Genomic DNA, 23,598 nt, shown 5'->3' with positions numbered 1-23,598 from the left:
TTCTGACACCATGTTATGATCTTAGTCAGATATGACTGTACTGTGCTGCAGAGCACAAGCAAATGGCTCAGCTTACATTTTTTACTGATCAATTGTACGATACCCGAGCCCTGCCCGTACCCTAGTTACAGATTAAAAAACAGGCCCTACCCGGCCCAAACCCGATGTATAATGTCGGGGCCCATCAGGGCTCAGGTCGGTTAGAAAAGCTCTAGTGTGGTCGATGTATCTGACATATCCTAACTCTGCCTTTGCCTATACAATACCAAATATGCACACAGGAAAATGCAGTAGTAGCTTGCTACTGACCCCTTTTTTTATTTCTTTAAACTTGTAATTAACTTTGACACCAGTTTTACATTCCTGTTCTTGCTGCTCATTTGTGGTATCGGAAAAACCTCTACTGTGCAGTTACAGATTGGGGCCTAGTTCTCCTGTATAAACCCATTCTGAGATCTGTACTGAGGGCCTGAAAAATGCAAAGAGTTGTCTGGGGAAACAGAGGAATGTGACGAGAACAGGAAGAAAAAGCTCCTCCTGCCGAGAGGAGAAAAAAGGTCCAGGCACAAAAATCGAGAGCCTCTCTGAAAAAGTGTTCAACTTTATAGAGGCAGCACACATATCTGGCTGGAGGCCTGTCAGTCGCTTATGGAGGAGGAATGGCTCTGCTTCCTGTCAGAATGTGTGTAGAACATTCCAGGCAGCAGGACCACTCTGCTAGGATGTAGAAAGGGAGGGGAAACAGGATACTCTATCTATGGCTTCATCTAGCAGCTCTTTTTGTGGTGGCTCAATGTTTATTTGTTTCACTCTGATGATTAGAAGAAAATGATGTCGTGCTGTTGGGACTTGATTGTATTTTGACTATTAGAATTCAGGATTGTAGGCTATCCTAGGGCTTCTCCACTTCACTATTCAATCCAATCTCTCTGAAGTGAGCTACCTTCATTGAAACATTGATTTTTTAGCACTCATTCTGAGGAAACTTTGTTGGCAGTTGATAGGTTGAGCAAGAGCATTGTTTGCTTATTTCGGATGAATTATAAGCACTTTTTTCAGAGCCCGACATTAACAATAGTGGGGGATGTTGAAGAAAATCATGATATTGTTATATAACATCACAGTTATGTAAGTGTGAAGGCACCACACTATTAAATGAATAATGTATTTGCTGTTGCCAGTTATGTAAATTTACTTACGTTTATATTGCCATCTCCACAATGTGATTGTCAGTGATTGATCGACTTCGACACCACTTTCTAGTTTCTGGTAGACTTGTGTAAATGATTTAATGGATTATTCAATCAAATTGAAAAGAAATACATATAACATTCTCAACCAGATGCCCAAATCCACTTGCACTCAATTGTCTGAAAAAAGGTCCGCATTGATATTTTCAACCACTTGTATGGAACTCAATACACATTTTTATACAATTTCTCATGAAGACTTTTATTCTGCCAGGTAAACAAATGACACAAACACACAAACAAACAATAACCAACGGCTCCCCACCAGTGTTTTTGGTAACAGCTGAGGGACGCGGCTGGAGAAATGTATCCACTCTCAAATTCATAGACAGAGCTATGGATACAAGGACTGACCATCCATGATATCAAAATTAAGTTTTAACCATGTTTTGAGGTGTTTGTTAACCAGTGTTTGTTTACAATTCTTATTTAATTTTTCTACAAAGAACGTTAAACAGGCTTATATTTTGGGTTCTGAGGGGGTACGCAGCCTGGCCTCAAAAACTAGACGTAACATAGTAAATGTAAATCTGTGACACTCAAATTGATATGACATGTTACGTTTCAGGCACGTGCACAGATAGGGCTCCCTTCCCCCCTCCAAAGTGCCCTTTTAGGTGGTGGTATAATTTCCCCCCAAATTATTATTTTTTGTATACATTTTTGTCATTGCTGTTCGGAACCCACTGCCCACAAGTCGTCGTCAAGTTTGCCACCCCCCACCCCGTCCGTTTGTTGCGCCTGTTGATCTGCCTTGTACGGAGCTTGTGGATACGGTTGTGCCTTTTTTCACAGTAGTCTGTACAGAAATTGCACACACCCGGTATCCAAACATGCATGGCTTAAGAGATAGAGTGTGTGTAGCTAGCTAGCTAGTTTAAATGTCAACAGTACTGCCACAGCAGCATGACATTTGATTGACACTTGATAACAATTGATTTAGCCTACATTGTCATCAATATTCGGTCAGGTTGGCTGATATGTGCAGCAGAGAGAGGCAGAAAGACATAGAGAGGTAAATCACAATTAGTAAAATAAATCAAGCTAGCTAATAAGAAGATTTACAGCAATCATCAATATCAATGATCAGCTGATAGCCCAGCCTCTTTTCCCGATGCACTGTAACTAGCATGCTTACAATTTGTGATGATGAGTGAGTGTGTTGGTCCAGATATAAATAGGCATATGCTCAAAAAATAAATCATTTTTGCTACAGAGGTATTTGGTATGTTACTGTATGAATTTTGAGATATGAATGGTGGGTGGGTGGGGGGGGGGGGGGGGGGGTGGGGGGGGGGACTGCCCCCTGAAAAGTCTGTGCATGGCCCTGTTACGTTTGGTATGGTTACTTAAACCCAAAGGTTGCGTGTTCAAATCACATCATGGACAGCTTTAGCTAATTAGCAACTTTGCAACTGCTTACTACTTTTTAGCTATTGCAACTGCTTAGCATTTTAGCTAATTCTTCCCCTAACCTTATCCCTATCCATAACTCATAACCTTAACTCTAACCTTAACCCCTAACCCCTAGCCTAGCTAGCGTTCGCCACCTAGCTAACATTAGCCACAACAAATCATAATTCATAACATACTGTATCATATGTATTGCAAATTTGTAACATATTGTACGAATTGCAATTTGTAACATTTCATAACATATCATACATGAAGGACATCCACAAATTAATAAATGTAACATATCATACTAAATGGAGGGAGACAGATTTACATTTACTATGTCACGTCTACATCCAGGTTGCAGCACAACAGTAAGAGCTAAGCTCATGCGGCCTTTATAAATGATGTTCTCCAAGAATCAATGTGTATCATTCATTTAAATAAAAAGGATGTATGTAGGAAATGCAGATTGCACTTTAAAATAAGACTCAAGGTTATGATTTTAGGATGGGGGCATGGGGGAGGGGGTGGAGAAAGTGGAGTCTATCCACAGGTGGTCCATAATTCCATACAGTAATTACCAAGCGAAGTGCATTGTGGGGATTCGGACCACTCAGCCACTCTGTAAGGGCGAGAAAAGGATGTGCCATGTGGAAAAAGGACAGATAACATGTTGTCCCATTGAGAGGCCATCCCCAGACACTTAAAACTGTAGAGGAAGCACTGTTATTGTGCATTGTCAAAGGGCCTTTCATAAGTGCTGCAGTATTAAGTGAATCTAATGAAAGTGGTGGCAAATGGACAAATACAATCTTTAATTCATTTCAAATGGCGTTTTGTTTAAAAGGCAGGTGCATCAGCCGTTTTCTCTTAAATGAAGACTTGTTATATAGTTAGGAGTTTCGAATAAAATTAGAATGGCAATATTCTTTGTAGTGTATTATCAGAGGATGACTGAATAATCAAAACTAAGATCACAGCTGCACAATTTGTATGAATGGTTTGAGAAATAGTGAGTGACGACGTACTAATAGACATACAGTATGTACTAATTCTCATTATTTTGATTGAGCTACAGTGGCTTGCAAAAGTATTCACCCCCCTTGGCATTTTTATTTATTTTGTTGCCTTGCAACCTGGAATTAAAATAGATTTTTGGGGGGTTGTATCATTTAATATCCACAGCATGCATACCACTTTGAAGATACAAAATATGTTTTATTGTGAAACAAACAAGAAATAAGACAAAAAAATTGAGAACTTCACCCCCCCCCCCCCCCCCAAAAAAAATAAAAGTCAATACCTTGTAGAGTCACCTTTTGCAGCAATTACAGCTGTCTCTATTAGCTTGGCACATCTAACCACTGGGATCTTTGCACATTCTTCAAGGCAAAACTGCTCCAGCTCCTTCAAGTTGGATGGGTTCCACTGATGTACAGCAATCTTTAAGTCATACCACAGATTCTCAATTGGATTGAGGTCTGGGCTTTGACTGGGCCATTCCAATACATTTAAATGTTTCCCCTTATTAAACCACATGGTGTTGCTTTTGCAGTATGCTTAGGGTCATTGTCCTGCTGGAAGGTGAACCTCCGCCCCAGTCTCAAATGTATGGAAGACTGAAACAGGTTTCCCTCAAGAATATCCCTCTATTTAGCACTATCCATCATTCCTTCAATTCTGACCAGTTTCCCAGTCCCTGCCGATGAAAAAGATCCCAACAGCATGATGCTGCCACCCCCATGCTTCACTGTGGGGATGGTGCTGGGTTTGCGCCAGACATAGCGTTTTCCTTGATGGCCAAAAAGCTCAATTTTAGTCTCATCTGACCAGAGTACTTTCTTCCATATGTTTGGGGAGTCTCCCACACGCCTTTTTGCAGATTCTGGGGCCTTTCAGAACCGGTGTATATATACTAATATCATGTGACAGTTCAGGTGACACTTAGATTGCACACAGGTTGACTTTATTTAACTAATTATGTGACTTCTGAAGGTAATTGGTTGCACCAGATCTTATTTTGGGGCTTCATAGTAAAGGGGGTGAATACATATGCACTTACCACTTTTTCGTTTACATTTTTAATTTTTTTCATTTCACTTCACCAATTTGGACTATTTTGTGTATGTCCACTACATGAAATACAAATAAAAATCCATTTAAATTACAGGTTGTACGCCTCCCGGGTGGCGCAGTGGTCTAGGGCCTGGGTCCGCGCCCAGGTCTGTCGCAGCCGGCCGCGACCGGAAGGTCCGTGGGGCAACGCACAATTGGCGTAGCGTCATCCGGGTTGGGGAGGGTTTGGCCGGTAGGGATATCCTTGTCTCATCGCGCACCAGCGACTCCTGTGGCGGGCCGGGCACAGTGCACGCTAACCAAGGTCGCCAGGTGTACAGTGTTTCCTCCGACATTGGTGTGGCTGGCTTCCGGGTTGGATGCGCGCTGTGTTAAGAAGCAGTACGGCTTGGTTGGGTTGTGTTTCGGAGGACGCATGGCTTTCGACCTTTGTCTCTCCCAAGCCCGTACGGGAGTTGTAGCGATGAGACAAGATAGTAATTACTAACAATTGGATACCACGAAAAAGGGGGTAAAATTTAAAATAATAAAAAAATAAAAAATACAGTTTGTAATGCAACAAAATAGGAAAAACGCCAAGTGGGATGAATACTTTTGCAAGGCACAGTATCTGTTGTTTGTTATTGTTTTACCACTCGTTGTATCTACTTCTCTCTGTCTCCTCAGATGCAATGGCAACTCCCTCTCCAGCAAAGAGCATGGGTGACCCTGGCATCACCCCACTGTCACCCTCCCACATTCAGGTAAGAAACATTCCATGGAATATTCTGCGTGGAGATAGATCCATAAGAGCCGAATGAAGTCAAACAACTCCATTACTTTGGTATGAGAGATTGGTAGGGAGATTGGTAGGCTAGATTGGTATGAGATTCACCACACAGTCTTTTTAACTCATCTGCTTTTCCATCCAGAATAAATCACACATCTCCTTAAACATTCTCCATTTGTTGACTCTGATTTTCTGTCCTCTCCACCTCAGCAAAATGACACGGACTCGAATGCCCACACGGGACCTTCGTTCATCGTGGTGGTTGCTATCGACTTTGGCACCACTTCCAGCGGCTATGCTTACGCCTTCACTAAGGAGCCAGAATGCATTCACACCATGAGGTGAGCCAAGCCAACGCTGCAATGCAGTCCCTGGTAGCAGGAGGAGAGAGTGAGATTGAAGGAGTCATAGGGAGGTTCACTCAGGTCAGGCTGTTCTTTTCCGTAGCAGTCTTATTAAATATTATCTGGCAGGTGATGCAAGAGAGATAGCTAATAATGATAAGAATGCATAGTTCTACTTTCTGGTCTTAGCACTTGTCTAGGCGTAATCATACCAGAAGGTTTGCTGATAGCCAGGTTAAACGTGTTGATCAAAGTATTGCTCCTCAAATTCATTGTCATCAAATGGAGATGTATAGGACGTAGAGGCTTCTAACTGGATTCCCAATGACTGTCTTTAGAAGTCAAATGAAACAGTGTTTGCTCCCTCTCTCACCACTTATATGCCTCATTGGCGGTCGTCATGGTCCCAGTCAATGTAATGGTCCTGTTAGAGCTGGGAGGAGGAGCTGGTTCACTGAGCTGAGGAACAAGCTGGACTACAGTCCTGAGATCCTCTGACCCATAAAACACACAGGCCAACTCTCTCCCCTGTGTGTGCCAGGCACCAGGGCCAACCTCCATACACTGCATTGCAGTCCCTCACAAAACCGACAGGTGTTTATATGGTTTCATGCGCTAGTTTTAATGGGCCCTATTTGAACTTTGAGTACATGGCATATCTCAGAGCAGGGTTGGCCAATCTTATCTGTAAAAGGCCATTGTGGTTGCAGGTTTTTGTTGATTTTAATAATTTTTGAATTCATAGTTAAACTTGTTGATTTAACTGGCAATCACCAATAGTTCTAATGAGTTTTCCATAGAGAAAGCATGTCTGGGAACTCTATATACAGCTTGTTAAAGTTTTATGCATGACTCTCGATCAAAATCAGCACTTTCCCACTTGCAAAATATTAACAGACAACAGGTAACACTTTCTAGCACCAGAAAATCAATTATGTAGCAGTTTAAAAACGTTTGTTGGTTAGACTACTAGGTACAACAGCACACAAGCCCCTACACAGAGATGTAGAAATTCTGTGCTGAATAAACTTCCAACTCTTTCTATGTCTTTGTTCTAGATACAAATGGAGTATTGTTAATGTAATATCCCTAGGGTGATGAAACACAAAGACACACAGAGACACAGACTGAGAGGAGCATCTATTGCAGAATCCTCTCCTGTCATTAACGCCAAACATCAGATAACAGTTGAGCAATATATTTTTACTAGTACTACTAGACCTTGCAGTGAAAACACCCAGAGCTCTAAGATTATTTAGTTTGGATGGAACCATCTTCTCCAAAACCTTACATTAACAATGGCTTCACTGGATAAGCCCTCAGACTGGATCTGTAAAGTTTGCCCATACCTCAAATGAACTATTTTGGGGTGCTGTAACATTTACATTTTCACATGATAGAGATTTCAGGGTAGAACTCCTCTTTGAATAGAGGAGGAATGCATTGGTGTATTGATAGTGAGCATTAGCTATTTGCGTCTCTATGACATAGACATTAGTATTCATCCCCTGTCCTCACTGTCGCTGGCCCTCACAATGGAGCAGGAATCCAATTCAGTGGTGGAAAACTACCCAATTGTCATACTTGAGTAAAAGTAAAGATACCTTGATAGAAAATAGGCTCAAGTAAAAGTGAAAGTCACCCAGTAAAATACTACTTGAATAAAAGTCTACAAGTATTTGGTTTTGAATATACTTAAGTATCAAAGTAAATTTAATTGCTAAAATATACTTAATTTTTTTTACATTTAACAATATATATATCATTTCTAATTCCTTATTTTAAGCAAACCAGACGGCACCAATTTCTTGTTATTTTAATTTACGGATAGCCAGTGGCACACTCCAACACTCAGAAGTAATTTTCAAATGAAGCATGTTTGATTAGTGATTCCGCCAGATCAGAGGGGATATAAATATTGAGTTGTTATTTTACCTGAAATGCACAAGGTCCTCTACTCCGACAATTAATCCACACATTAAACGGCCAACCGAATCATTTCTAGTCATCTCTCCTCCTTCCAGGCTTTTTCATTGTTTCATTTATACGTTGATCGCATCTAAACTTTCATTGTATTACCACGACTACCGGCAAAACAGTCCGTCTTTCAGTCTCCCACGTGGGTATAACCAATGAGGAGATGGCACGTGGGTACCTGCTTCTATAAACCAATGATGAGATGGGAGATGCAGGACTTTCAGCGCGATCTGCGTCAGAAATAGGAAGGAGTTCTATTTTAACCCTTGGCGTCGCAGACGCTCGTTGGCGCGCGCGAGCAGTGTGGGTGAAATAATTGAATAACATGGATTTCTACATTTATTTTGCGACGCTCGCGCACGCGACGTGTCCGGGCTGGTCAGCATGTAAGGCTTTTAAATTGTGTTTTTCAAGAGGTCTGACCTCTGGCTTCCCACTGCTCTAAATCCCAGTTTTACATACTGTACGCACAGTGAAAATAAATGCATAATTTAAAGACTCTCACTCCTTAATGCATTATTCAGTGAGCTGTTAATGCAGTAAGGCATATTCCATTCCATACTATGTAAGGTTATATTATACAGAAAGCTATTCTTCACCTGTCATGTTCCTACATGTAGATCAGTTTAGCTATACTGTGAAAAAATGTGCATTCATTGATAGTTTAAATCACAACCATGTTTTAATTTCTGTTACAATGACTAATACGCTGATGCAGTCACATTGAGGCTATGTTGTTGTTGCAATGTTTGAATCATGTGACAGAGTGAGTTTTGAATAAATAGGCTTCATGTCAGGATTATTGGATTGTATCAAATGACCATGTTAATTAGTAACCAAGCATAGATTAGGGCTTCATAGAGCATGATCATGAAACACTGTGATGTGATTTGGAGTGGAGCAGAATTCTCTAGGTCTTTTCAAAGAGGATCACGATTCCCATATGGCTGTGGACATACCATCTAGCATGATGATGAATATGGTCATGACGATGGCAATGATCATAATGATGATGATGAAGAACATCTGAACTATCAATGATAAACTTGGATTGTGCGCAGAAGAGCCCAAGATAATCTCCATCATGATTTAGATTAGCAGTGAACATCTAGTGGTTTCCCCCACATTTTCCAATTTAGTCCATCACAGCAGGCTTCTCCCCCAGTAAGACAGACCCATAATCTCATCAGGGCACTTAGCAAACATACACTAATCTCCAAGGGAAGCAAATTAATTATAGGTAGTCTTGATTTGCCCAGAACTAGTGTAGCTCAATTAACGTGTAGGTCAGGTTCAGAAAGCCATTAGACTGACAACGAGGGACTGATGAGGACACACTACTTGAATTTGTGTGATTGACCTTGGTCGTGTCTTTAGTCTACAGACATTTTAGTTCAGGTTGGAATATTGACAGGATACACGAATGTTCTTATGCATTCCACCTTATTGAGCCATATTGAGCCCTTTGACACAAATAGAGAATGCACTGCAGTGAACTGTCTGGGCCCTTAATAATTTACCAGTATCATTTGCAAGTAGGCCTACGTAGTTTTCAACCAGTTGTTTCAACAGATGAAAGATAGAATCCACTGGGCACACACTGGTTGAATCAATGTTGTTTCAACGTAAATTGTCAACGTATTGTAACGTGGAAAATACATTGCATCTGAAAAAAAGTAATCAACCAGTACTGTTGTCATCTCATTTGAACCTGCGTTGTAAACATTGAAATTAGAGTAAAACTTCAACTGAACTACGTTGACTTAACCAAGTTGCTCATTGGTTTAAATGTTTTGTGTTCATTCCCAGACGCTGGGAGGGCGGCGACCCCGGAGTGTCCAATCAGAAGACGCCTACCACCATCCTCCTGACCCCGGACAGGAAGTTCCATAGTTTTGGCTATGCAGCACGTGACTTCTACCACGACCTGGACCCTACCGAGTCCAAGCACTGGCTCTACCTGGAGAAGTTCAAAATGAAACTCCATACAACAGCGGTAAAGACACAAACACGCAAACACACACTTCCCTTATTACTCTGTGTCTGCCCTTGTGCAGGGCTGGCAGCTTGGTAGCCCTTGATCAAGACTCTCAGTTCCATTACATTACACATAAGAGTCATTGGACGAAGGCGTCTTCTATATGGGGGAGTGTTGTTAAGAGCCACGATGCTCGGCCTGTACATTAACATGCACCGCTTGCGGTACAGTTTTGGAAGCATAAGGACCTTTCATATCAGCGAGAAATAATAAAAAAAATACATAAAATGTTCAATTTAAACACAGGGTTATTGTTAGTGTTCCCACACGGCCATTTCTCCATGTTAGTGTTTATGGAAAACGGACGGAAAATAGAGTCGACTACCTGTGCTAATTAGCTTTCTGCATCTCCTAACACTCGAAAGGCTGAAAAATACTGTCGGCTGCAACTGTGTTAAAGCCGGTAAAAACAGTGTACAGCAGTTCCTCAGAGGAGGAAGTGGAGGACCATGCCTCAGTAAATTTCATAAAAATACAAATTTGAAAAGGTTTTAGATAAAACTATACTAAATACATTCACGTCACCAAATAATTGATTAAAACACACTGTTTTTCAATGAAGGTCTACAGTAGCCTCAACAGCACTCTGCACTATGGAGGACAGCTAGCTTCTCCTCTTGGTACATTGACTTCAATACAAAACCTAGGAGGCTCTTGGTTCTCACCCCCTTTCATAGACTTACACAGTAATTATGACAACTTCCAGAGGACATCCTCCAACCTATCAGAGCTCTTGCAGCATGAACTGATATGTTGTCCACATGACCAAAGGATCAGAGAATGAATCTAGTACGGAAAGCATAAGCTTGCTAGCACTGCAGTGCATAAAATGTGGTGAGTAGTTGACTCAAAGAGAGAGAAAGACCATAGTTGAACAGTTTTCAACAAATTAATTTCTTCCAAAATGAAGGAGGAGAGAGAGAGATTTCGTAATTTTTTTCAGTTTCACTTATAGATAGCTAATGCACTTTTGTACATCACGCAGTAACGTACAATTATTTTTGCGCAAAAAAAACGTAATACTTCCAGGTCAACTGTAATATGAATACCATTGTAAAGCACAATTTCTCCCCTTTCCAGCAAAATCAATGACGAGACCTTCATGATGCCCATCTCTGCATGACTGAAGAAGGCAATGAGCTCCGTCTGGTCTTTTTAAAAATGGCGGGTGGGGAAGCGAAACCTACTGCATGATAGGGGAAAGGGGGAGATAAACCGTGTTGGGAAACAGCTTTTTTCACCCGATCTGTCCAACTTATCACCTCTAAAATGTAAATAAAACACTATTAATAGTTTCTATAATGTTTCATTACATACCTATTTGAAAGTTTGTGTCGAATTTAAAATGGGTTTTTAGGGCGGTGCTAAAGTTATCTTCAGAAGTAAACAGCGGCTGTCGTGGCTTTTGAGAGTCATGTTGGCTTGCAGTGGTGACGCAAAAAAATGTATGCATTCAGTTGTACAATTGACTTGGTATCCCCCCTTATCCTGTCCCTTTCTTGTTTTTAATCTGCGAGAGAAGCGCGTCACCTGGTGGAGAGAGGCTGTACGACACTGAATGAGTTGCATTATGCGTGCTGTACGTTAGGTCATGGCACGTCACAATTTAACGTACAGTGTCAGGGGTTAGTCAACAGTACTTAGCTAGCAAATGCAGCTGGCTGATTTAGTTAGTCAAACACCCAGCTCAAACAGAGGGATGCTATGTTAGCTAGCTGGCTATGACTATCCAACACGACACTGGAACTCAGGTTAAGCTTTTGGTTTTATGCATTTATTGCCACTGGGGACTGCCAGTGTAACTGCTTACTGACTATATACTGTAACGGTTACTGCATGATTGTGGCGGGATTACTAACGCATTAGTTCTATTAGCTAACGTTATGCTGACTAGGACGTTACTTTAGCTAATATGGGGACAACGATGTAGGCTGTGTGTCGCGGTTATGACATGGTTTGGCTTGGAAAGGTTTTTTCGCCTGGTCCCACAGCTGATGTGTTGTTCATTGAAGTCCACAATGAAGAAAAAAGGTGAGAGGAGGAGAGTGCATAGAGGATAGGAGGAATACTGTGGCTACTATGAAGGTGAACTGTGTTTATGCATGATCAGGGGTGTATTCATTTACACCCTAGATAAGACGATGTAGGCACGAGTGTGCAAGGTGGTGAGTGTGTCACTGACTGTCCATGTGTCACTGTCTGTCATCTCAAATTTTTCTCTCGACTTGTTGTGAACTTTCATTCATAGGCTTGGTTGTAGCCACCTCATGATGGGTATAGGGACAATTTGAGTATCATGTAGTAGCCTAAACCTATCGATGTTACATTGAACTGGGTGAATGGAATGTGAATGACAGTCATCCAACATGCTGTAATAGAAAGGCCATGCTCATGAAAAACAAATTGTCCTCCCTCATCATAAACGGCACTGACCGCCACTGCTGTGCAGTAAGTGTATGTTTTGCATTTGTGAAATTATTTTGATGTGATATGAAAGTAAAGGGATTTATGTTTCCAGAACCGTACCGCAATTGAGAATCGATTCACGTTTAGAAGGCGTATTTGGCTGTTTTGTCTTCCAGAGCCAATTCGCCCTTTAAGCAGAACATGTAAGGTCCTTGGAGTAACGTTAGGCTCCTCTAGTCCATTATTGGGCTAGCAGCTTGGCTGCCCTGAGCTGACATTGCAGCAAGCTCTTGAAGTTCTGTGCCAAGTAAGAGGTAACACCGCCAGTAACTGTGAGCTCAGGCTACTGTTATTGCACATATTTCACCATAGAGGTGAAGTGGACACGATTTGGTAAAGTGGACACGATTTGGATAAGGCTGAGTATGTTGACTGGGGTCTGTCTTAGTATTTATCAGTAGATGTCTGTAGGGTGTTTAAATGAAAAGATTACGATAAGGTGGAGCTTTAGTTTTCTCTGTCGTCCCTTCTTTCCCCCAATCAGAATCTCTCCATCGACACAGAACTCCATGCAGCCAATGGGAAGAGAGTAAAAGCTATTGATATTTTTGCATATGCTCTGGCGTTCTTCAAGGAGCAAGCACTAAAGGTAAAGTATTACCAGGTTCTACTGCATGGTATAGTACATGCAACAAAAATAAATACATTAGTTTCATATATTGAATACATGTATCTGACATGAATTAGATGTCGCATTTAATGCTCAGCGATAGTGCTGATGTTATGGTGGGTCAGGGAACATAGATGCCATGCTTGATGTGATCCCGTGCAGGAATTGAGTGACCAGGCGGGTGCAGAGTTTGACAATGCAGACATCAGATGGGTCATCACAGTGCCAGCCATCTGGAAAATGCCAGCCAAGCAGTTCATGAGGGAGGCAGCCTACAAGGTGGGTTGGCCCCTGTCAATCGACACACGTCCATGTGCACACGCATGCAATCACACAGGGAGGCACATACGCTCATGCATGCATAAACACACGCACAGACACACATTGTAAGGTTGAAAGTCAAATATTCCTTGTTTCAAATTACTCTCTGTCTGCTGTAGTCTGCTTTCAACAGCTCAAATGACAAACGTTTGCCGCTCAAACCATCTATCTCCCTCAGAGTAAATGATGCGTCCGTACAGTCTCGCCATTAGCTCTCGTTTGGCAGAGGCACTGCAGGTACTTGGGAGAGAAAGTGATGACGGGGCATGATTAGCTTTACCACCCTGGCTGCTGCTGTGATTTATTACCGATAGGAGAGAGGTTGGTTGCTGCTCTGGAGCTGCAGTGCCAGACAGTGACGACTACTCTCCTCCCCCTCTTTCTCTTGCTCTCTCTCCTGTATGGGGGTAGAGAGAGAAAGACTGATCCACCACGACTGCAGTAGAGGAGAGGACAGAGAGTAGAGGGAGGGCAGCTGGAGGGAGCCACCAGGGAGAGGGATAATTTCATCACTAGTTGTCCCAAGAGAGAGAATTTGAGGATAGGACAGTGAGACAAGGGATAGCAGGGAGGGGGTGCATACTGAGGATGAGAATGAAGTGGCTATTGTGATCATTCTCAATAGGCTGTGAGGGAGAGGAAAATAAATAAGGCAAATACCTTGGTTCGACTCTAACTCCAATGTATGCTATTCCACAATACACACATTCCAGCTTACAGCATAGTAAGAAAGGCAGGGTTGTTTGTTTTCCCCCAGAGGAGCACAGTGGTGGGAGGGAGCTGCAGAGAGCTGTGCGATGGGCACATGGTAATACGGTGTGGTACTCTGTGTAGAGGAATTTCAGGGGAGAGGGCTAGAGGAGTTTGTGTGTGGGGAGGGAGGGGTGTGTGGGGAGGGGGGGTGATGAGGGAGGGGTGGAGGGGTGTGTGAGGAGGGAGGGGTATGTGAGGATGGAGGGGTGGAGGTACACTACATTAGTATGTGTGAGAGAGTGTCACATGGGTGTGGCAGTCTGTCTGAGGCTGCAGCCGCCGGATAGAGACACCACCCTCCCCTCTGCAGTGAACAAAGAGGATGGGCTGGAGAGAGAGGAGGAGGAGAGAGGGAAGAGAGCAATAGAATGAGAGAGATATGAGAGGAGGAGAGAAGAAGAGGAGAGAGGCTCTTTAGACAGCTTGATCACCTGATATCTGCAGTGGAGGTTGAGGCACAGTAAGAGGGGGAGGATGTTTGGTTAGGGGCTGGGGGAGTTGCTGCGTATCTGCAGTGACTCAGCATCCTCTGGCTGGATCATTTATTACTCGTACTGGGGGAAACGAAACACCCCACGTCTCCCTCTCCTCCTTTCCTCCTCACTCTCCTTGACCCCTTCACCGCAACATGCAGAATCTCACAAAGCACAGAGATGTGATGCAATGTTCAGCTTTTATACTTTGCCTGTCTTTTTCTGTGTATATTGTGGACAGAAACACAAACCAGCCAGAACAGCATGTTGATTGATAGGCCTTCAAGTTAAGCCGTTGTTCGAATGCTGCAAAAGCAGTTGTTGCTTGTGGATGTTTCGAGAAATGTAATAGCTTTTGGGAATTGCTTTTATGCTAGGGTTGCATGATTTATCCCTTGAGTATTTTCCTATTCAAATCTGTGGCCTGCCCATGAGCCCAATACTTTTCCAAAAGCCATGTATGATTTAGTAGTGAACTAGATGATGCTTTAGATGAATGATGGTTGTGTTAAATTGTTCCATTTCAGCTGTATATGGTATAGTGTTGTATTACTGAGTAAGGGTATGTAGACATTGTAACTTTGATGTTACTAAATTAATTCAGGAAAAAGTTTGGTGCTGACGGCCATGTTGTCTTACTTTCTATTTTGAGGTATCTTGAATCCTTAACATACACTGATTATTTACCAATGAGGGATGTTTATAGTAACTTACTAGGACAGTTATTCACATTGCTGGTTTTATTGAGGTCATCTTTCTGAGACCTGTTAAGGAAAAAGCTGATGTCCAGTATTTCCTGTTTGTGCTCTGCCGTTCTCTAGGCTGGTCTGGTTCCCCGTGACAACCCAGAGCAGCTGATCATTGCCCTTGAGCCCGAGGCAGCCTCCATCTACTGCCGCAAGCTCCGCCTCCACCAGATGATTGACATTGGCACCAAGACCAACCAGAACGGTTTCAGCCCCACTGAGAATGTAGGGGCAGGGATGATCCAGGGTAAATCCCACCCCCCGTCACCCCACAGGCCAATCAGAACATGAGCATCACATTGAACGTCACAATAATGTACCATGGTAGCATTTTGCATCCCCCATGAAACGATTTCATACAGTATGTGCCTCTGAAACTAATCTTGGACTATAGATTGGTTATTGGTCGACAAGCATGTTTATCATTCCAGAAAGAGTCAAATCTGTGTTTTTGTCTGTAGAATTCATTCTGGATAACTGTATTCACGATGGAGAGGTAGTGGTGGCCGGGGGAAACCGTCTTCCCACTCAAGTCAGGTCACAGGTTACTGCAGTGATATTGTACGTTTATGTAAAATGCTGCTAATAGTCAAACAACCAGTGCCTTCAATGAATCTTAAACATACATTTCCTCTCAATGGATAATGTGTATGGGACAATATCCTCAACCCTAACATAACTTTTATTTTCATATTCAGAGACAAAAAATGCATGGACAAACACAAATCATCACATTCTCCATGTCTATTTGCTTTTGCTTCTTTTTCCTAAAATGTGCACGAGCCCTTAAATACTATGGGAAAATTAGCCAACAAAAATGTACTGATATCTGAATGCACAAAAGGTCATTCAAATACTAAATAATGCCACCTTAGAACTGGTCCGTATTATCCAATGAAATCCAATCTCATATTTGACACCCACGTGAATCCGCAATAGCAAATGACCATAAACTCCCTCAAGCCTTTCCTCTCTCTCACTCATCGATATTTTGGTTCGGTAAAGAGTTTTGGTTCTCCATAGATCATCTAAACAAGATATTTAGAAGCTTAGTGCCCTTCGGTCATATCTCGCTATGCTGTTGACTAGGGATAGGACTAAACCACACTCACACTAGCATTCACTTGCTTGAAAGCATTTATTTTATGTTCAACAGCTTACCTTATGTGTATTAAGGAGGTTAAACCTTTGTACAGAAGCTGACGGCTATATTATGGTTATATAGTAGTACTGTAGCTTTAGTTGGAATTCAATCTGATTCGCCCACACATACAGTAGAGGAAACCCTTTAGGACTACAGTAGATATGGTATACTGTCTTTAATAAGAACTGAGATGAGAGATGATGTACTGTACTGTATACGTGAGTATTTGTGATGCTTATTACTCACTGCAACAATATGAAAACAGTATTTGCTCTGTAACTAGACACATGCTACCTTAAGGTTCTTGGATGGAGATAATTGATTTGATTTCATGTTCATTGCCTCCATCATGGTTTACAATGCTAACCTCATGCTATTATAGAGCGGAAGAGCGGTGGCTCTTTGGAGCAGATGTTTTTCTTTAAAGACTCTCCAATGACCTGCTTTAAGCTGTGTCTAGTCGGCTTAGGTCCGGGGCTAAAGCTATGATTATGAGCACATACTGTAAGACTTGCAGAGTTTATACAGTACCAGTCAAAAGTTTGGACTCACCTACTCATTCAAGGGTTTTTCTTTATTTTTACTATTTTCTACATTGTGGAATAATAGTGAAGACATTAACACTATGAAATAACACATATAGAATCATGTAGTGACCAAAAAAAGTGTTAAACAAATCAAAATATATTTTAGATTCTTCAAAGTAGCCACCGTTTGCCTTGATGACAGCTTTGCACACTCTAGGCATTCTCTCAACCAGCTTCATGAGGTAGTCACCTGGAATGCATTTCAATTAACAGGTGTGCCTTGTTAAAAGTTAATTTGTGGAATTTCTTTCCTTCTTAATGTTTTTGAGCCAATCAGTTGTGTTGTGACAACGTATGGGTGGTATACAGAGGATAGCTCTATTTGGTAAAAGACCAAGTCCATATTATGGCAAGAACAGCTCAAATAAGCAAAGAGAAACGACAGTCCATCATAACTTTAAGACATGAAGGTCAGTCAATCCGGAAAATTTCAAGAACTTTGAAAGTTTCTTCAAGTGCAGTCACAAAAACCATCAAGTGCTATGATGAAACTGGCTCTCATGAGGCCGGCCACAGGAATGGAAGACCCTAAGTTACCTCTGCTGCAGAGGATAAATTCATTAGAGTTAACTGCACCTCGGATTGCAACCCAAATAAATGCTTCACAGAGTTCAAGTAACAGACATCTAAACATCAACTGTTCAGAGGAGACTGTGTGAATTAGGCCATCATGGTCGAATTGCTGCAAAGAACCCACTACTAAAGGACACCAATAAGAAGAAGAGACTTACTTGGGCCAAGAAACGCGAGCAAGGGACATTAGACCCGTGAAAATCTGTCCTTTGGTCTGATGAGTCCAAATTTTACATTTTTGGTTCCAACTGCTGTGTCTTTGTGAGACGCAGAGTAGGTGAAAGGATGATCTCTGCATGTGTGATTCCCACTGTGAAGCATGGAGGAGGAGGTGTGGTGCTTTGCTGGTGACACTGTCTGTGATTTACTTAGAATTCAAGGCACACTTAACCAGCATGGCTACCACAGCATTCTGCAGTGATACGCCATCCCATCTGGTTTGCGCTTAGTGGGACTATCATTTGTTTTTCAACAGGATAATGTCCCAAAACACGCCTCCAGGCTGTGTAAGGGCTATTTGACCAAGAAGGAGAGTGATGGAGTGCTGCATCAGATGACCTGGCCTCCACAATCACCCGACCTCAACCCAATTGAGATGGTTTGGGATGAGTTGGACGGCAGAGTGAAAGAAAAGCAATCAACAAGTGCTCAGCATATGTGGAAACTCCTTCAAGACTGTTGGAAAGCGTTCCAGGTGAAGCTGGTTGAGAGAATGCCAAGAGTGTGCAAAGCTGTAATCAAGACAAAGGGGTGCTACTTGGAAGAATCTCAAATCTAAACTATATTTTTATTTGTTTAACACTTTTTGGTTACTACATGATTCCATGTGTTATTTCATAGTCTTCACTATTGTTCTACAATAGAAAATAGTATAAATAAAGAAAAACCCTTGAATGAGTAGGTGTGTCCAAACTTTTGACTGGTACTGTGTTTCTCGTTTATCTTTACATTCTTGTAAAATGCTGAGTTTGTTTTCCAAAATGGCGCTCGTAGTATCCCAAGTCTATATACTTTATTTTAGAACTGGCGACGACAATGTAGCGCCATCCAACGGAAATATCTTCTACTCTATCATCTGTCTTTCCATAATAATTATGGGAAATGTAGTTGGTTTGAAATGAACCCTTTGATATATGGTCAGTTTGTGTTTGAATTACCTTCAGTATCAATGCAGACGTCAGAGAAAGGTTGGACCAAAAGAAGGGGGCACAAGTCAATGTCCCCTCCCTAATGATGGTGTTTCCAACAGGATGCTACAACTCTTTTCCAACTGAGGTGTTTTTATGTTGGAAGGAAGCCTACGGGAAGGGAAAGTGTACTCTCTGTCCAGCTGCTGCTGTTTCCTCCTTACATTAACTTTCCCATAATAGCCGCTCCTCTATTCGAGCAGCTTCCACCATAGCTAACTCATAATGTTCTCACAGCATTCCCGGAAAGTTATTTCTTCATTGTGTTTTGACATGTTGACGGAATAGTTAATGGTGACATAGATAGACCCCACTCTCACACCCTCCTGAGGACTAATGGGAGAAGGAAAGTCCTCCTTTCCCTTCATATTGTTTCCGCTCTATTGGAGAAAATGTCCTTCTGACATCTTGGTCGATGTGGTCATGCTACTACTACTGCTGTCCTCTTTTCAACCAGTGATTACAAGGTCCATATGCAATGAATGTAATCATTAGCCTGTAAGTACTGATCATAAGTGCATTCTCCAGTTCTGAACATTTAGAGTAGAATGTCCTTTCCTTGGCCAGCGTTCTCTCGTCCCTCTGCAGCTAACACATTTTTTCCCCCATAGGAGGAACATTTCATCAGCATACAGTTGAAGTCGGAAGTTTACATACACTTAGGTTGGAGTCATTAAAACTCGTTTTTCAACCACTCCTCAAATTTCTTGTTAACAAACTATAGTTTTGGCAAGTCGGTTAGGACATCTACTTTGTGCATGACACAAGTCATTTTCCTAACAATTGTTTACAGACAGCTAATTTCAATTAAGTCACTGTATCACAATTCCAGTGGGTCAGAAGTTTACATACACTAAGTTGACTGTGCCTTTAGACAGCTTGGAAAATTCCAGAAAGTGATATCATGGCTTTAGAAGCTTCTGTTAGACTAATTGACATCATTTGAGTCAATTGGAGGTGTACCTGTGGATGTATTTCAAGGCCTACCTTCAAACTCAGTGCCTCTTTGCTTGACATCATCGGAAAACCAAAAGAAATCAGACAAGACCTCAGAAAAAAAATTGCAGACCTCCACAAGTCTGGTTCAACCAAAGGTACCACGTTCATCTGTACAAACAATAGTAAACAAGTATAACCACCATGCCACACCAGCCGTCATACTGCTTAGGAAGGAGATCTTCTATCTCCTGCTTAGGAAGGAGATCTCCTATCTCCTGCTTAGGAAGGAGATCTCCTATCTCCTGCTTAGGAAGGAGATCTTCTATCTCCTGCTTAGGAAGGAGATCTCCTATCTCCTGCTTAGGAAGGAGATCTCCTATCTCCTGCTTAGGAAGGATCTCTATCTCCTAGAGATGAACGTACTTTGGTGCAAAAAGTGCAAATCAACCCCAGAACAACAGCAAAGTACCTTGTGAAGATGCTGGAGGAAACCGGTACAAAAGTATCTATATCCACAGTAAAACGAGTCCTATATTGACATAAACTTAAAGGCCGCTCAGCAAGGAAGAAGCCACTGCTCCAAAACCGCCATAAAAAAGCCAGACTACAGTTTGCAACTGGACAATGACACCAAGCATACTTCAAAAGTTGTGGCAAAATGGCTTAAGGACAACAAAGTCAAGGTATTGGAGTGGCCATCTCAAAGCCCTGACCTCAATCCTGAAGAAAATGTGTGGGCAGAACGGAAAAAGCGTGTGCGAGCAAGTAGGCCTACAAACTTGACTCCGTTACACCAGTTCTGTCAGGAGGAATGGCCCAAAAATCGCCCAATTTATTGTGGGAAGCTTGTGGAAGGCTACCTGAAGCGTTTGACCCAAGTTAAACAATTTAAAGGCAATGCTACCAAATACTAATTGAGTGTATGTAAACTTCTGACCCACTGGGAATGTGATGAAATATATCAAATCTGAAATAAATTATTCTCTACTGTTATTCTGACATTTTACATTCTTAAAATAAAGTGGTTATCCACTTTATATTATATTAACTGACCTAAGACAGGGAATTTGTACTAGGATTGAATGTCAGGAATTGTGAAAAACAGTTTAAATGTATTTGGCTAAGGTTCTATGTAAACTTCCGACTTCAACTGTATATGCTAATAAAATACAGTTTGAATATAAAAAAAACGGAAAATGAAACACTAGATCCAAATAGTCTCACATTGGATTTGCTCATTCCTGCAAGTCAGGAATGGGATGGGTACCTGCAGTTAGGCTATATGAACAGTTCTGGAGTTCTGCTGCTGACTTCACACATCCATCCTAGACATCATATAGCCCCATCATCCTGTCGCTTGACTTACATTGTATGACCCACACAGCTTCACCAATGCGCTTCCACCCTTCTCACGCTCGGTCATTCTCTCTCTGTCAATAACCAGCCAAGGAGCATGTCCGGAGCAAACGGCAGAGCCGCACCTTTTTGGTGGAAAATGTCATAGGGGAGCTTTGGTCGGAGCTGGAAGAAGGTAGAGTCTCATTCTCTCTTTTACGCTTCTGTTTCTCTCTCCCTCCTCCCTCTCTATACAGTAATTGCTCCTGCTGTTTCTTATGCTGCCGATCATGCATCGTGTTTGTTATTCGGTGCCCTGAAAAACAACAGCCTTATGTTTATTGAGTAGGAGGATCTACTCTACTTATTATCTTTCTAGTTTTTGCTAATAACCTCATGCTTTTACAGTCTAATCGATTACATTTCTCTACTAATCAAATGCTTCCTGTAGGTTTGGCTGGATGTTGACATGTCAATGATCGTATGGTTGATTACATGATCACATGGTGATTACTGACCACTGTGACAGTGTGGGCATGGTGATAGTAGGTTATCTACTGTATAAAAATACTGAAATCCAGTATAGCAATTGGCTTATCCTCTATCCGATACACTGTATCTAGTTCTCCAGTACCCACTTGGGGTTTTAGGGCACGATAGCATCATGACTACTCATGTTGAACATCCACTGAGTGTGTCCCAAAAACAGAAGCCGCTTTTAGCGGAAATGATCAGAAGTCATGCTTCAGAGGCGTTATTGGCTACTACTATAGTCTTCTGCTCCTTCGCCTCCAATGACGTTTCTCTCTCTCCGTGTCCCCAGGTGACCGCTATGTAGTGGTTGACTGTGGTGGCGGAACGGTTGACCTCACGGTCCATCAGATTCGGCTCCCTGAGGGACATCTCAAGGAGCTCTATAAGGCCTCAGGTAAAGAGAGTGCTCAATGCTCAGATAGCAGCTCTCACTGAATTCATGTTACACTGAGATGGATCTAGGTAGTATCCTCGATTCAAAATAATCACATTCTTCTGGCTGTTCTATCACATTCTGGGGTGGCTGCATGTGTAAAGGACGTCACACTGCTAGCTTAGTAAGTACCACTTCCTCCTAATTCGTCCCATTCCTGGCACAAACTTGGGACCAGTCTGCGCCACGCGAAAAGCTAGCTGTTCGCTGGCGCAAGTGGGGAAACTTCAGGCTGAGCAGTAAATTTCACACATCCCCATGAGCTACACATGGACTCCTAGTCTAAAAAAAACTATTTCAAAGGCTTAATCAGGGTCCATGCATCCCCTCTGTTCTGTGGACTCGGTGTCATTTGAGCTCTTATTGACCGACACTCTTTTTCACTTCCTTAGGCGGTCCTTATGGCTCCATTGGTATTGACTATGAGTTTGAGAAACTCCTGTGTAAGATCTTCGGGCCCGACTTCATCGACCAGTTTAAGGTCAAGCGGCCGGCTGCCTGGGTGGATCTGATGATCGCGTTTGAGTCCCGGAAACGGGCAGCGGCCCCGGACAGGACCAACCCCCTGAATATCAACCTGCCCTTCTCCTTCATCGACTACTACAAGAAGTTCAGAGGTCACAGTGTGGAGCACGCCCTGCGCAAGAGCAAGTGAGTGTGTGTGTGTGCATATGTGAGTGTGTGTATGATTGCAGAGGAGGTTTAGAGGATCGGTATAGGATACAGAATACACTGAAAGTCTAGAGCTCACCTCAACTCCCTATTGAGTGATTACCCGATTACCCAATCATGTGTCTGAATAAGCATGTGTCTGAATAAGCATGTGTCTGAATAAGCATGTGTCTGAATAAGCATGTGTCTGAATAAGCATGTGTCTGAATAAGCATGTGTCTGAATAAGCATGTGCCTGAATAAGCATGTGTCTGAATAAGCATGTGTCTGAATAAGCATGTGTCTGAATAAGCATGTGTCTGAATAAGCATGTGTCTGAATAAGCATGTGCCTGAATAAGCATGTGTCTGAATAAGCATGTGTCTGAATAAGCATGTGTCTGAATAAGCATGTGTCTGAATAAGCATGTGTCTGAATAAGCATGTGTCTGAATAAGCATGTGTCTGAATAAGCATGTGTCTGAATAAGCATGTGTCTGAATAAGCATGTGTCTGAATAAGCATGTGCTAGCTGTCGGATGTAATATACCTTTACTTGGTGCATGTATCCAGGGGAATACACACACGTCTCCTCTGCAACAGATCTCAATTCCATTACCCAAACATTAAATGACCAACATATGACCATCACTATCCATTTGTTTGTGATACTGTGTGATAAATTAGATTAGGTACATTATTATTAACTTCATTTGGGCACATGTGCTTAAAAACATAGGACATAATACCAAAACACACAATGCAATACGATACAGTAAAATGCATAGAAAATAGTGCAATACAAAATCTATTCAATGAGGATTACTTCGATCAATCTATCAGTTGTCCAGGCACTGGCAATGATTATCCATTATACAGTCTGAAACTGCCCAGTAAGCCAACCAGCGAATTCAGAATTCACCACGATTCCCCCTCCACCACCTTACAGTCAGCTCATTGACAGACGTGTCTATTGTACAATATAGTAGACTAGT

General features: G+C 42.1%; 1 protein-coding gene across 3 annotated transcripts in view; it reads left to right on the top strand.

Moving 5' to 3' along the window:
- Positions 1 to 23,598, top strand: part of hspa12a (heat shock protein 12A) — a 46,389-nt gene that overhangs the window by 16,423 nt on the left and 6,368 nt on the right. For 2 of the 3 annotated variants that reach the window (XM_021580437.2, XM_021580439.2), the window contains exons 2-10: positions 5,391 to 5,467; positions 5,704 to 5,834; positions 9,624 to 9,810; positions 12,803 to 12,907; positions 13,091 to 13,207; positions 15,297 to 15,468; positions 21,096 to 21,182; positions 21,810 to 21,914; positions 22,346 to 22,604. In XM_021580437.2, coding sequence (XP_021436112.1) covers positions 5,391 to 5,467; positions 5,704 to 5,834; positions 9,624 to 9,810; positions 12,803 to 12,907; positions 13,091 to 13,207; positions 15,297 to 15,468; positions 21,096 to 21,182; positions 21,810 to 21,914; positions 22,346 to 22,604 — 1,240 coding nt within the window. The remainder of the gene's footprint in view (positions 1 to 5,390; positions 5,468 to 5,703; positions 5,835 to 9,623; positions 9,811 to 12,802; positions 12,908 to 13,090; positions 13,208 to 15,296; positions 15,469 to 21,095; positions 21,183 to 21,809; positions 21,915 to 22,345; positions 22,605 to 23,598) is intronic. The other variant, XM_021580438.2, reaches the window with a different exon arrangement.

This window comes from Oncorhynchus mykiss, chromosome 23, assembly GCF_013265735.2.
Source record: "Oncorhynchus mykiss isolate Arlee chromosome 23, USDA_OmykA_1.1, whole genome shotgun sequence".
Lineage (NCBI taxonomy): Eukaryota > Metazoa > Chordata > Actinopteri > Salmoniformes > Salmonidae > Oncorhynchus > Oncorhynchus mykiss.
This window is presented reverse-complemented; position numbering and strand designations above follow the sequence as displayed.